The sequence below is a fragment of the Pomacea canaliculata genome, linkage group LG3 (genome assembly GCF_003073045.1).
Source record: "Pomacea canaliculata isolate SZHN2017 linkage group LG3, ASM307304v1, whole genome shotgun sequence".
Classification (NCBI taxonomy): Eukaryota; Metazoa; Mollusca; class Gastropoda; order Architaenioglossa; family Ampullariidae; genus Pomacea; species Pomacea canaliculata.
The window spans coordinates 38697248-38710076 of record NC_037592.1 but is presented as its reverse complement, the minus strand read 5'-3'; the positions used below and the strand labels follow the sequence as shown (position 1 = coordinate 38710076).

The following is a 12829-nucleotide window of genomic DNA, read 5'->3' as shown; positions in this document are numbered from 1 at the left end:
AATGAACAAACTTATTGTTGAGTAGTTATCCCTGGTTAGTTTGGGGAGATGGGGACGAGAGGCGCAGCATGTTTCTCGGGTACAAAGTACCCCAGCAGCCACCCTGAATGCGACAAATTAGACAAGAGAAGACAAGCTGCCTCAGGTAAGGGAAGTTACACGTCAGGTCAGCTGCAATCAAGATTCCATTAGCACGAGGCCTGAACGAGGTGTGATCGTCAACGGCTTAGTCGCCCTCTCGCTGTTGCCATCACTATTGTCGTCATTAGCCTCAGGCCTCGGCTGATAGGAGCTCAAGACTAAAGACTAAAGGGACAGTAAGCTGATGACTGTGATGACTGTAGACGGCACATCATCAGAATAAACAGACATTTGTTAACATTTTGACACCTTGATTCTCACTCAGCGCCCTCTCTCTGTTAATACGCTTATAATAATAATAACAACAACAAAACAACAACAACAACAAAACAACAACAAAATTATTATTTATATCACCCTTTCCCAATGATTTGTTTGGAGGGCTTTACAGAAATAATATACTGACTGAACCATAAACATATACAAGCACAATCTAACAAAATTATAGTTTGTTCTTAAGAATGTTATTTCAGTTATTTAATTTGACGAAGACCTTTCGGGTGTGGTTGGAGTGGGGTGGAGGTGGACGGGTGGAAGAAAATGACAAACTAAGAGCAGTGGAGTGGATGATGTAAGGGTCTGGTGAACGCTTGAAGCACAAGCGACCAATCAGGGGTCAGTATCGTATATTGCTCCGCCCCCTCGCTCGTAACAACTAATTTATCGCCTTGTTCTAATTTAATGTAATGTTTTATTTCTACTAATTAGTTCAAAGATATAAAGCAATATATTTTTGCGTATTCTGCTACCATCGTAAGTAAATATTTGTTTCTTATTTTGTCCGTTTCTTCAAATCTCGTCGGAAGTGACGCGACGCAACGTGAGTGCGAAGTTGCTGTTCCTTTCACAGTTTACATTCTCAGAGCAGTCTGTGACTGTAGTAGCGATACTTGCATTAGCAGCGGTATTTATGCCGTATATGACTTAAATTGCAATCATGCCTGAAAGTAAGTATATACAGTTGTATAATATTATTAACTTTCGTAGAGCAGTGAGGAAAAGTTGCTTTTACATTCACAATTTAGTATTGCAAGCACTTGTGCGTTCATTGCTAATTCATGCCTTAAAGTGAAAAGAAGAAAACTAGTTTACATTTTCTTTTTAAAACATTAAAAATATATGTTACATATGCAGATATGTGCACCACCATAGGGCTTATCCTGGGACGTATTTTTATTTTAATTTCAGAATCTCGTGGTTTAGTTAGCAGATTTTAGGTTTTTGTTTTTTCAAAAAGAATTTCTTTTATGGAATGTAGAGAGCAGGAGCTTTGATATAAAGGTTCTGCTGTGAGTACTTCACTTGCAGAAGTAGCGTGTCATGACAGTTTGATTTGTTTTCTTCATTCTGGGTAGATTAAAACAATCTAAGTGAAACTATGATTAAAAAAGCATTATTGAATGTCATCATTGTAATAAGCCCATCACTTTTGCAGGAGAAATGGACATGTTTTCTAATCCTCTGCCTCCAATGGGGCTTAAGGATGAGCAAATGGATGATACGTAAGTAATCATTGTTAATGTTATTACTTTCATCAGATGCTTCATCATAAACTCTGTAGCTGACATAGTCTGATGATTAAGTAAATTGTGTTAGCAAAGTTTTTTGGATCTGGAAGGTTGGGTGTAATTTGGGAATTTTTAGTCTTAGATTTTAACGAACACTATTATATGTGTCTATGTGAGTGTGTGTGTACATATATAGCTGCAGAATCCTGTTTTTTTTTCAGACATCCTCTCACCAATGAAGATTTCCGTAAGATGTTGATGACACCTCGTGGGCCATCAAGTTCATATAGTGCAACTATCAGCCAAGCAAAGCGAGAGTGAGCATGTAAAAAAATTGTAAAAAAAGAAACAATTTTAGCAGCTAAAACTTATAAGAATTCTTTATTCAGATTGTAGTATACCTACATAATTTTCTCACAAGCAACTAGTGAAATGTCATTTAATCTTTTTCTTACATTTCAACCTGGTAACTGGTCATTTTGACCCAAAACCATATTGCCTTACCCATATCAACTACTTGCCTTTGTTGATATGACCTTTTCATGACCATATCATCCCACGTAGGACCTTATCATCCCAGTCCCAAATGTTTGATCAACTCAGGTCCAAAAGACAAATCATTCATCAGTTACAAGTAGCTAATAATGTCAGATATTATCAACAGAACCATGTGTTGTTCAAACATCATGCATATGCAAATTCAGCTGCCTATTTCCAGTAATGCCATTTGTTGATCAAATATTAAAGTGCCATCTTACTAAACAAAAATGTCTATTCTGCAAATACAAATTAATAAACAAGGAAAGAATCTGTTGACTCCTTCAAGGATTATTTTTTATAAATTTCTTCTCTTATAGCAAGCAATTAGGCATTTTGTTATCATTGAAGGTAGGCAAGATTGATGCCTAGATCTAGGTCAAGCCATGTTTTAGACAGTGACCGGTTACTTAGAAATGGATATGCATTAAAACTGTTGAAAATGACAATATAATGGTATTTTAATTTATATTTGAATTCTAATATATGTTCTGATAAAGTACTTAATTATTTGTCACTTTATTTTGTGCATATTGTGTGAAACGTTTTTGTATTTTAATGCTTATAAGCTAATTTCAGTTACTGTCAGTTACTGTCATTTATCTTTAGTTACTATAAGAATAAAAAGGTATATTTCTTACATCATAGAAGTGTTTAAAAAAGTCTTTAAAATGGTGTCACTTATGGTTGTCTTTAATGTACTTTCGTGCCAGCACTGGCAATCTAATGTTCAAATGGCTTCTTTTTTCTTACATGGTGAATGAGTTAAGGAGTATTCCTAGAAGAGCTTCATGTTGAGCTTATTTAAATATGGACATTCAACAACTGTTTTATTTCAATTTGCTCATGAAGAAACAGCATGATTTTTAGCAAAATGTCTAACTTGTTAAAATTATGTAGGGCAGAGATCAAAGTAGATGAGGAAGAAGATGCTGCCACTAGGAGGAAGAAGAAAAAGAGGTGAGTTTCTGTTCTGTTTGATGCTGGTGGAGTGGTGCGACATGAACTATATAGATGACTTGATGCTGTCAGATATCTAGATAGTATTTGGTTTTAAATATTTATATAGTTTTTTATGTTTAGCAAAAATAACAATTAAGTATTTGTTTGTACCTGTCATGTATAACATCTGCTCTAAAAGGACTAATAGGGTGCAAAGTTTTTTCCTAATAATCGGGCAGAACATACTGCAAGATACTGTTTCACCAAATCTGGGTAGAACTCGCTTCCATTTTTGAAATCCACACTAAAAAAATCACCATGCATAGAAAAATGTCAACAGAGGTGGCCTTAGCAGTATGCAGGACCCTGGACAAGTGTCATATGTGGGGCTTATAGCCATATAATGAGCTCCTATTGCAGGGCCTGGGACAGTTGCCCGAGTCACCATCCCTAAAGGCCACCTGTGATGTCAACCACATGATAGTGCATAGACAGTAATATTTTGGTGTCCCAGCAAATGGAAGAGTTGGTAATGTGTGTTAATAAGGGTGTCATGAAGCCACGATTTTGACCTCTTTCAATGTGTGACGATGATTGTCAGCATTTGTCGTGGAAGCAGAAGATTAGGGGAAATAGTGCCTTGAACTTTACCCCATCGCTAGAAAAATCTTCGCACCCTACTCAACCTTTAAATTTACAGGCTTGCAGAGAAGGATCACTTACTATTGTGGAGATTGTCTGTAGTTATGTAACTTGCATGTCTTGGGGTTTTTTTTCAGCTACTATGCTAAACTTAAGAGAGATGAAGAAGAAAGGCAGAAGGAGCTCGCATCCAAATATAGGGACAGAGTATGTTTATTTAAGTCTATACCTGCTGTCGTTAGCACACATATATTGAGTGCAGACAAAAGACCTTTATTTTAGACCATCTGTGTATTTTTTCCCTAATGGATATATATTTAATGCAGACAGTAGTATCTATCCCAATGCCAGATAAAGAGGGCAGACTGGTATCATGATTTATAAAGAGATTGTAAAAAAGAGGATGATTAGTTATTTATTTTATTGTTTAGTTATGTATTCAAGTTCTTATTTTGAAGATACCCAGAATTGTTAAAATGTAAGTTATATGTTGGACTGACTAATGTTTATTTTGTTTTCAGGCAAGGGAGCGACGTGATGGTCAAAACAGAGATGAACCAGAGCAGATGAGCACAACTGCTGACTACAGGGCAGTGGCTCCTGATGCTAAATCGTAAGAGTGTCATGTTCCTTCTCTGTTGATTTTATTGTTATTATTGTGGATTCCATTCTGCCATAATTTTCAAAGCTTTCAGAATTTTACAGTAGCATTTCTGATTACATTCAACTTGTTCGGTGTAAAAAGTAATTCTTATTATTTTAACAGAAATTTATGAATATTCAACAGCAGTGTGATTGTTTATTTGTTTTGTCTGATGATAATCACCTTTTCTACTGTCTCTACCCTGTAAAGTGTATTTCGGCGCATTGAGCGTTTCTCCATGATACGGATTTTGCGCGTTATAAAACCCATCATCATCATCATCATCATCATCAAGTGGGTCTTGACTGCTGTAGTTGGGATGCTGCACAGCTGGGTCCACTATAAGAAGCTTAGCATACCAGATTGGTCTCAAAGTATCTAGTTTACATTCCAAATGGGTCTCAAACTGTGTAGTGTGCATGCCAATGGGTGGGATGCCACTGCTCTAACAATTAACCTGTCCACTCCACAAAGGAGTTAGTTACTAACGTGAATTGCAATTGTGACAATTTTTATTCTACTTTTTCTTTCTCTCTTCAGTGTGCAGAACTACGCTGAGCGAAGGAAGCAGATGATTCAGGAATCAAAATACCTGGGTGGTGACATGGAACACACTCACTTGGTGAAGGGTCTGGACTATGCTCTGCTAGACAAGGTTACTCTCTTAGCAAATGGTTGTGTGCATACATGTATGAATGTTGGTGAATTAATACACGTACATGAATATGTTTGGTGTTATCATTTTCTAATCATAAATGCCAAAAATGAAAGCTTTAGTTTAAAAATTTCCCACTTTAAGTTTAGCCTGTCTTTTTGGAAGATTTTCTTCACTATGGCTCTGTTGATTTTTCTTAATATTTTGTGGTCATTCAAGGGAAAAAGATATTGTAGGTGAACTTATTTTTTTAGGTTCGAGCAGAAATCAGCAGCAAAGAAAAAGAAGAAGAGGACAAAATGGAAATGGCAGTTACTCAAAACAAGTAATTACGTGCTTTCAAATTTGTTGTGTGTATAAATAAATAGAGGTCTATGTACAGGATCTTCCCCTACCACATATAGGAATGTACACAATGCCACATGAGTACTTGCATACACAGACATTGTTGTTTAGAAAGTCATTCCTATACATGCATAGACTTATAAACACATCCACATGGTAGAGTTTGTCACGGTGGGTAAGCTGCCTTAATATGGCTACAGATAAAAGAAAACTGGTACAGACTTTTACGAGCTTTTTAAATCACCTAGCAAATCTTCAAAATAGAAATCATGAGATCTCCTTGTTTACAATGTTTGATTGCTGTGAAAAGGTCTTTGTTAGGTCTAGCATCCCCACTGTGTGTGTGTGTGCTTTAAATGAGGTGGTTTAAACAATGGTTGTAATGAAATTCAGGGAAGAAGAGGACCCAGAAGAAAAGATCCTGTTTAAAACAAAACTGGGTAAGTGTGAACTTCATAATACAAGACCTTGTAAAGCTGAAATGTAGGAATTCAGAGAGAAAAGATTACTTATCAAATTGACATACAAATTCTTTTGGTCAAGTTAGTTGAGACATTCTTTAGCATTTCAAGAGGCCTCAAGATCAAGGGAGATAATTAACTCCATTTGACTTGGCGGGAATCAATTCCTTTTTGTATTTGTTAATGTTTGTAACGAGTGAATCAACTCTTTAGCAGTGATAAATCAGCACTAAAAATGTTATGGACAAAAAGCATTTAATGGTAATAGTCTTTTGTTTTAATATTTATTATTTTAATAATGTGTGGAAACATTAACATGATTAAGGTGGCTGCCAAAGCATTCGATGTTACTACATCCATAGAAGGAAAACAAAATTTTAGTTGTATTTTGTGTCTTTTTATTTTTCTGGATCTAGCATCATGTTTGTATATGTAATTTTGTGTGTATATATATACACATTTTGGAAATATTGCATTTTTTTCCCTTTCCAGGACGTAACATCTATCGTACTTTGTTCAAAAATCGACTGCCTGAGCGGAATGAACTGTTTCTCCCGAAACGCATGGCTTATGCTGTAGACCTTGAAGATGAATACGGGGATTTTGACATTCCCAACACCATCATACGCAGCAAGGTTGACTGCCCAAGCTTCGAGGTTAGATGTCACTTTATTTTTTGTGTGTCCGTCTCTAATCAATTTTTATGAGTCACTCGTTCATCTGTAATCTTACTATCATCTGTTAGAAGGAACAAGTGTGGAGTGACTGAGGGAGAAGTGTGTGTGTAAAGCAAAGCACAAATCCTTTTGAATTAGTAAGCAGACAAAAGCAGAACCAAAGGTTATAAGATACAATCACTGATTTGTTTTTTCAGGCCACTACAACGTTGACGACAAATGACATCGTTATCAACAAATTGACACAGATCCTTTCCTATCTACGGCAAGGCAAACGTGAACTCAAGAAGTTGAAAAAGAAGGAGAAAGGTAGTTTTTGAGCATTTCTTTCATACTGACACCTGTCTATTGAACTGATATTAGATCTAGCTAAAATTTACTATATCCCAGCCATAAGCTTATGCTCATTGATTTTTCTCTAGAACAGTTAACAAAAGACAAAGCAGACAGATATTGAACTCATTGTAAAGTATTGTGCATTTCTTATTTAATTTAAAGCACCATTTATTAAATATTAGCAAATCCAAAAATGTCCCAAAGCTGAAACAGTTCAAGAGCAAGAAATATTCTTAGTAGATGCCTTAAAACTTGTCTTAACTTGTCTTATATATTTGCTTGCAGGAAAACTGAAAGATGATGAGAAGCCAAAAGAAAAAACTTTGGGTGCTGATGACAGGTACTAATCAAAACATATTTAGTTATTGATTTCCAGAATTCAATGTGCCTCTCTGGCACAGTCCTAGGCTGGTTCCACTCCTACCTGTCTGATTGCACTCACTCCGTTAACATCTACAGCTCCGAATCAGAACCTGCTGCTGTGCTTTATGGAGTGTCTCGGGGTTCAGTCCTCGTGCCTCTAGTTTACTACCCATGTTCAGCCACTTGCCCCTGTGATCCACTACTTTGGCATGAAGTATCGCATGTATGCTGATGATACTCAGTTCCTGGTGTCTGGCCCCAATTTTGATTCTGTGTCTAGTTTGTCTCAAGAGTCAAATATTTACATTTTAAATTGGTGGAAATAACCTGTCATTTGTCATTGCTGTTTCCATTTTTTTAAATGTCATCCTGGGACTGATGTTATAAAGTGAGAGTAAATCATTTCCTCAGAAGGGTACGCAGGGTCCTTACCTATTCTTACAAGTCCTTACGTAGATAATTTTCACCATAAGACCTTATAGGTCCTTATATTTGTCATGTGGTCCTTACAATTCCTCACACACATCCTTACATTTTCTATGTGATGCTCATTTTTGTGTGGTCAATTACTTGTACAGTTGCATGCTGTGGTATTTGTATGTAGGTAGAATACAATAATGCTTGGTATAATGATGTCTTCAGGAGTTTGAAACTTTCATAGCCTCAAAAGTAATACAATTTTACCATAAAGAAAACCCTCTTGATACTATACCCATGTTAAATAGATAAATGAATTTTGTTTTCAGCATCTACGGAGAGATAGGTGAATACATGCCCTCTTTTGCCAAACCAAAGGACAAGAAGGAGCGTGGCGACAAAGATCGTCCTCGTGACAGGGAGGACAGGGATAGAGACAAAGATCGTAAAGACCGTGATCGCAATCGAGAGCATGAACGCGACAGACGTGATTATGAGCGTGATCGAGATCGTGGCAGAGATAGGGGTCGTGATCGTGAACGAGAGAGGGGTCGAGACAGGGAAGAACCAGCTGAGAAGGAAAAGCCAGCCAGAAAGCCCTACTTTGAAAAGCCAGCTGAAGAGGTAAGCATATTTGGTGCTGTAATCTTCTCATTTAGAGGCATATTCCAGACTATGTACACCAATCCAACACCATACTTCGACTGTGCATTCAGCTGGTGTGTATTTTAGGTGTGAAGTGAGATGTGGCAAAGAAAAGCTTCACAATACAGCTCAGTGATATGTCTTGTTTCTTAGTTGATTCCTTGAGATCATTTTTGAGTGTCATTTGTTTATTCTTTCTTGAGGATGAAGACAAAGATAAGCCTCAACAGACAGCCAAAGATTTGGTGCGGTCCATCAATGATCGATTTAAGGTCAGTTGTGAATGCAATATTATGTACATTCGAAATAAAAGATCTGTCTTTCTTTCTTTTTTTCCTTTCTTTCTCTCTCTTTGGCAACTGTGGTTCAACCAGTAATAGTCATGCTTCTGCAGATAAATGTGTAAGTATGCTTTTGCTGTGGAGATGTTTATGTCTTTGCTAAGTGGGAATTGCCATCTGCTACTGTCATATTCACATCTGTTGGTAACTGCATATTCCCGGTAATTTGTATCAAATACAGTTTATAATCTTGAATATGCTTTGTGTCTTTTTTGTATCATAAAGCAGCGATTTAGCAACCAACTACAAGCAGGGTGTGGGATAGTCACCACAGTAGTAATGTATGTTCTGTTGTAGTTGGGACCATGACTTTTAAAGAAGACAGAAAGATCCATGACTTCAAGCATTAATGATAGATGTGGTGGTTTGGTTAGTGGGGTTTTTTTTTTTTTTTGCTTTTAATAAACCTCAAGTCTTCTGATGCATTAAAAGAGGTTTTTGTTTTTCAGGGTTATGCTGACATTGAAGAAGAGAAAAAAAGGTAACTGTTTTTCCTTCCAACTGTACCATAAACCTAGCTCAACCTAGAACCTTACAAGTGTTATGAAAGTCATAAATGTCATTTTTGATACCATTATTCCTGCAAAACTCCCTTTTCTTGGTATGTTTCATTATTTTAAGCTCAGTGTAGAGGGTTGACTAGAGGGCAGTGTGGTATATTTGTATATTTGCTTTGTTTAGTGTCAAGGGGAAGAATATCATTTATTAAATCCAATACCATTCTTTACACTTTTTAAAAAGCCTTTATTGCAACATCTCATTTGCATTCAAGGGCGGCAGTCAGAGCCGAAGAGGAGCGACTGAAGAAGCTCAAAGCAAAGACAGAGATTGACAGCTACGCTGAATGCTACCCTGGGTAAGCAGAAAGCTTCATCATCTGTGTTGCAAATATTTTTTAGTTTTGTCAGGGTTCTGTTTCACTGGAATCCTCAGATTTGGTAATGGAATGTTGATTATATTATAAGATGTTTATCAATCAGAATTGGCAGGGAATATTGTAGGCAGGGTTAGGGTTATGTCAGTGGCTGTACACACATATTAAGACAGATAAGAATTAAATCACATTTTTGATAACTGCTGATGATTGTGCAGGATGATGGAATCAGCTGATGCTATTGACGACTCTGATGAGGAAGCAGACTACACAAAGATGGACCAGGGCAACAAGAAGGGACCAGTTGGACGCTGGGACTTTGACACACAAGAAGAATACAGTTCCTACATGTCTAGCCGAGAAGCTTTACCAAAGTCAGTATTTTCTTTGTGGATTTCTCTCAGATTTCGCATCATAAAATAATGTTACAGTATGGAATAGGTTTTAAAATTTTGTGTTTTGTTGCATTTCAGGGCAGCATTCCAGTACGGAGTGAAGATGTCCGATGGTCGTAAAACAAGAAGAGCTGGACCCAAGGATGAAAAGTCAAAACTGGACAGGGAGCTTCAGCAAATTAACAAAATCATTGAGAAACGAAAAGCTCCTGGTGCAGAGGGATCATCCAAGAAACCTAAATATTAGCTCCAGCCATTGGAAAAACATGAATACACAGATCAGATGCTGTTGGTGTTTGAAGACTCATCACAGGCCAACAGATTAAATACGTAGCCACATAGAGTTGTGTTGCAACATTTTTTGGCAGACAGATTTTATTCTTGTACTTTGGTCTCCTTAACTTAAGGGTGAGGTTGATCCTGTTGAAATGTAGCTGTTCATGGGAAAGCAGATAGCGAAGTGGTTAGCTTGCTGGCATCTTAAACTAGAGTCATACCAGTTCGACATCATGTGGTGCAGCAAACTTTCCCCAGTCAACCCATCTGCTGGGAGTGGGTACCTGACTCTTTTAGGGTTGGAGGAAAGGAAATGGGTACCACCCTCATCTAAAGTGTGCCCCTTGTCTCTAACACCTCACCCTGATGACTGAAAGATAAGGGGATGATCTTCACCTTTAGCCACCTTTTGTTAATGATACCAGGATTGCTACCACAGCAGTTTCTGTCATCTAGCATTCGTTGAGCAGTGTTTTTTTAACAATACAATTTGTTGGTTTTTTTTTCCCATTCTTCAGTTGAAATGGAGCCATGTCTTAGGAAAGAATGCCTGTGTTCAAAATGACAATGCTAAAGAAGTGTTTTTAATAATACATTTTGATAATCATTCTGAGAGCATAGTCCCTTTGTGTGTGCATACTTGTCTTCACATTTGCTTGAATACATGTATTTGGCAGTAGCAGAAAAAAAAGAATTATAATGTAATAAAAGCCAGTAGAGGGCTTCTATTGATTGCACCTGTTGATATAGAATGCTGGATTTTTTTTTTAAAGTCTGTAATCACTCAATGATTTTGTCATTAAATGAAACTATGTACATTGTCTTGTTATGAAGGCTCTTTTGTTGTCTTCATTAGACTAACATTAGAAAAGTCATTTGTCAAGTTTCTGATCAGATGCAGAGTAAAGTGGAACTAGATTATACACAGGCGGCATAACTGCAGGCAAGGTTACAGTCGCTGCAAACTGCGATGACGGTTAAAGATGGACTTAGTCTTGACAGACAAGGATTACAGAGCAATGACCTGTAGGCAAAACCTACTTACGAATGGCGAGGATGGTGTAGACACACGTAGACTCGCGGTGAACTTGGCCTTTCCTGTTTACTGGCAGTGCAATATATATATATTTTTTTTATTGAGAATTGTTTATATTTACAACAGAAAAAGTCTGAGAGAGGGGGAGAGTTTCGCTATATAAAGGTAGGATAATATTTGAGGCACAAATCTTCGTTTGGCTACAAGTGTAACAGACTTTTCTTGAGTAGAGAGCTGACGGATACTGTCGCAAAACCGAACTTTTACAAATTGCACAGTCTGGGGATACGAACCGTCAGGTTAACTGTTCACAGGTAATTGGCTTCCGCCACGGAGGAAATAGCTGACGAAAGGTGAAATGGATGAAAGTAAAACAGATGGCCTCGTGAGCAAGTAGTCGAGGGATGTTTCAGAAACCAAACTCTTTTGTTGACAGCCATCCCTCCCTGTCTGCACATTCGCCCTGATATAGTCTTAGTTGCTGGCACGGCGTAAAACAACAACCAGCCCCGTTTCCATAATGTTTAAGTCAAGAGCGTGAGACTTGGCAGTCGTGGGTTCAGATCTCGTTTCGGTCACGCTGATGTTTTTGTTTTTCTTGGCATGTGGAACCTTTTCATAGAACCAGCTTGCTTGGCCATGATGTAACTTAAACTGCTGCCTCATTTCCTCAGCCTCCTTCAGCGTGGACTTTGTTTTACTCGTTTCAGAAGATACACTTTACCGCCTAGCGACTCCTGTATCTCTGTAAACGCTAAAGGAGAAAGCAGTCTTTATCCAGGCAGCCATATCCGATGTTGTAGGGAGTGCGATTAGCTGAGTAAAAACAAAACTGTTTCAAAGGGATCCCGAACCCTTCACCGCGTCCATGCGCCCCGATTTCTATCGACGGAAGACTGTGTCGTGGCGATAACGATGTCGGTCGTGGTGGACTGGCTCCCATTCAGCGAGCCCACAAAACGCTTTTGTTCCGGAAAGGTCGGGAGTCAAAACCACCATGGAAATATTGTGCCATCATCGCATCCGGACCGCTTCAGGCGAGCTCGCCATTGTTTCCTTGTTCTTTCATTGACTTAGTTTCTGCTCCTTAGCTGTGTGCATCGTTATTACACCCGTATGTCTGTTATGAGAATTAAAAAAAAAAAAATAAATAAACCCCGCTGGTCTACGTATTTTTATTGGTTTCTATCTTTATTCGTTTATAACTTGTTTTCACAACCCTCTTGTTTAAAATAAAAATCATATTGCCTTGGTAACTGTCGTCGACGCCATCGCTTCTGACTGTTGAAGTCTTGAACGTCTCGGCCCAGAGGTTTCTTTGCAAGCAGAGATAGAGATGTGCAGATATTTCATGTTGTTACAAGTTGCAAGCTCGTCACTACACATTACATGTTTCCATGCATTTTTAAGTCCACCTTTGCTGTATGAGCGACTTGACATGTAAGTGGATTACATAGAGAACTCGGCAGTGCGACCGACTTTTAAACTAAAGGCTGCTGGTTCGAGGTTTGAGCACGTATGAGGGGAAGTCTCCCCCGGACACCCAGCAGATTGGTGCCTGAGGGGAAAAACTACAATGTGGAAGGGTGTTGTGA

The 12829-nt window shown here is 38.0% G+C and overlaps 1 protein-coding gene across 2 annotated transcripts; it reads left to right on the top strand.

Moving 5' to 3' along the window:
- Positions 1 to 950: 950 nt before the first annotated feature.
- Positions 951 to 11020, top strand: LOC112560120 (protein Red-like). Of its 2 annotated transcripts, XM_025231707.1 has the most exons (18): positions 951 to 1088; positions 1577 to 1643; positions 1871 to 1966; positions 3087 to 3146; positions 3908 to 3977; positions 4292 to 4383; positions 4954 to 5068; positions 5323 to 5393; positions 5807 to 5853; positions 6367 to 6530; positions 6749 to 6860; positions 7173 to 7227; positions 7997 to 8291; positions 8516 to 8584; positions 9103 to 9134; positions 9426 to 9509; positions 9746 to 9901; positions 10001 to 11020. In XM_025231707.1, the coding sequence occupies exons 1-18, from the start codon at positions 1079 to 1081 to the stop codon at positions 10167 to 10169; spliced, it is 1764 nt and encodes a 587-aa protein (XP_025087492.1). In that variant the 5' UTR covers positions 951 to 1078; the 3' UTR covers positions 10170 to 11020. The 2 variants fall into 2 exon arrangements, with proteins under 2 accessions (XP_025087492.1, XP_025087493.1); XM_025231708.1 differs by lacking the exon at positions 10001 to 11020 and having other exon boundaries at positions 9103 to 9132; positions 9423 to 9509; positions 9746 to 9887.
- The last annotated feature ends 1809 nt before the right edge of the window (positions 11021 to 12829 follow it).

What these genes read in the sequence shown, in the direction of transcription:
- LOC112560120 (XM_025231707.1), top strand. An exon ending in CCTGTTTAAAACAAAACTGG is followed by an intron (nt 5,854 to 6,366) that starts GTAAGTGTGAAC and finishes TTCCCTTTCCAG; the next exon opens with GACGTAACATCTATCGTACT. An exon ending in ATTGAAGAAGAGAAAAAAAG is followed by an intron (nt 9,135 to 9,425) that starts GTAACTGTTTTT and finishes TTTGCATTCAAG; the next exon opens with GGCGGCAGTCAGAGCCGAAG.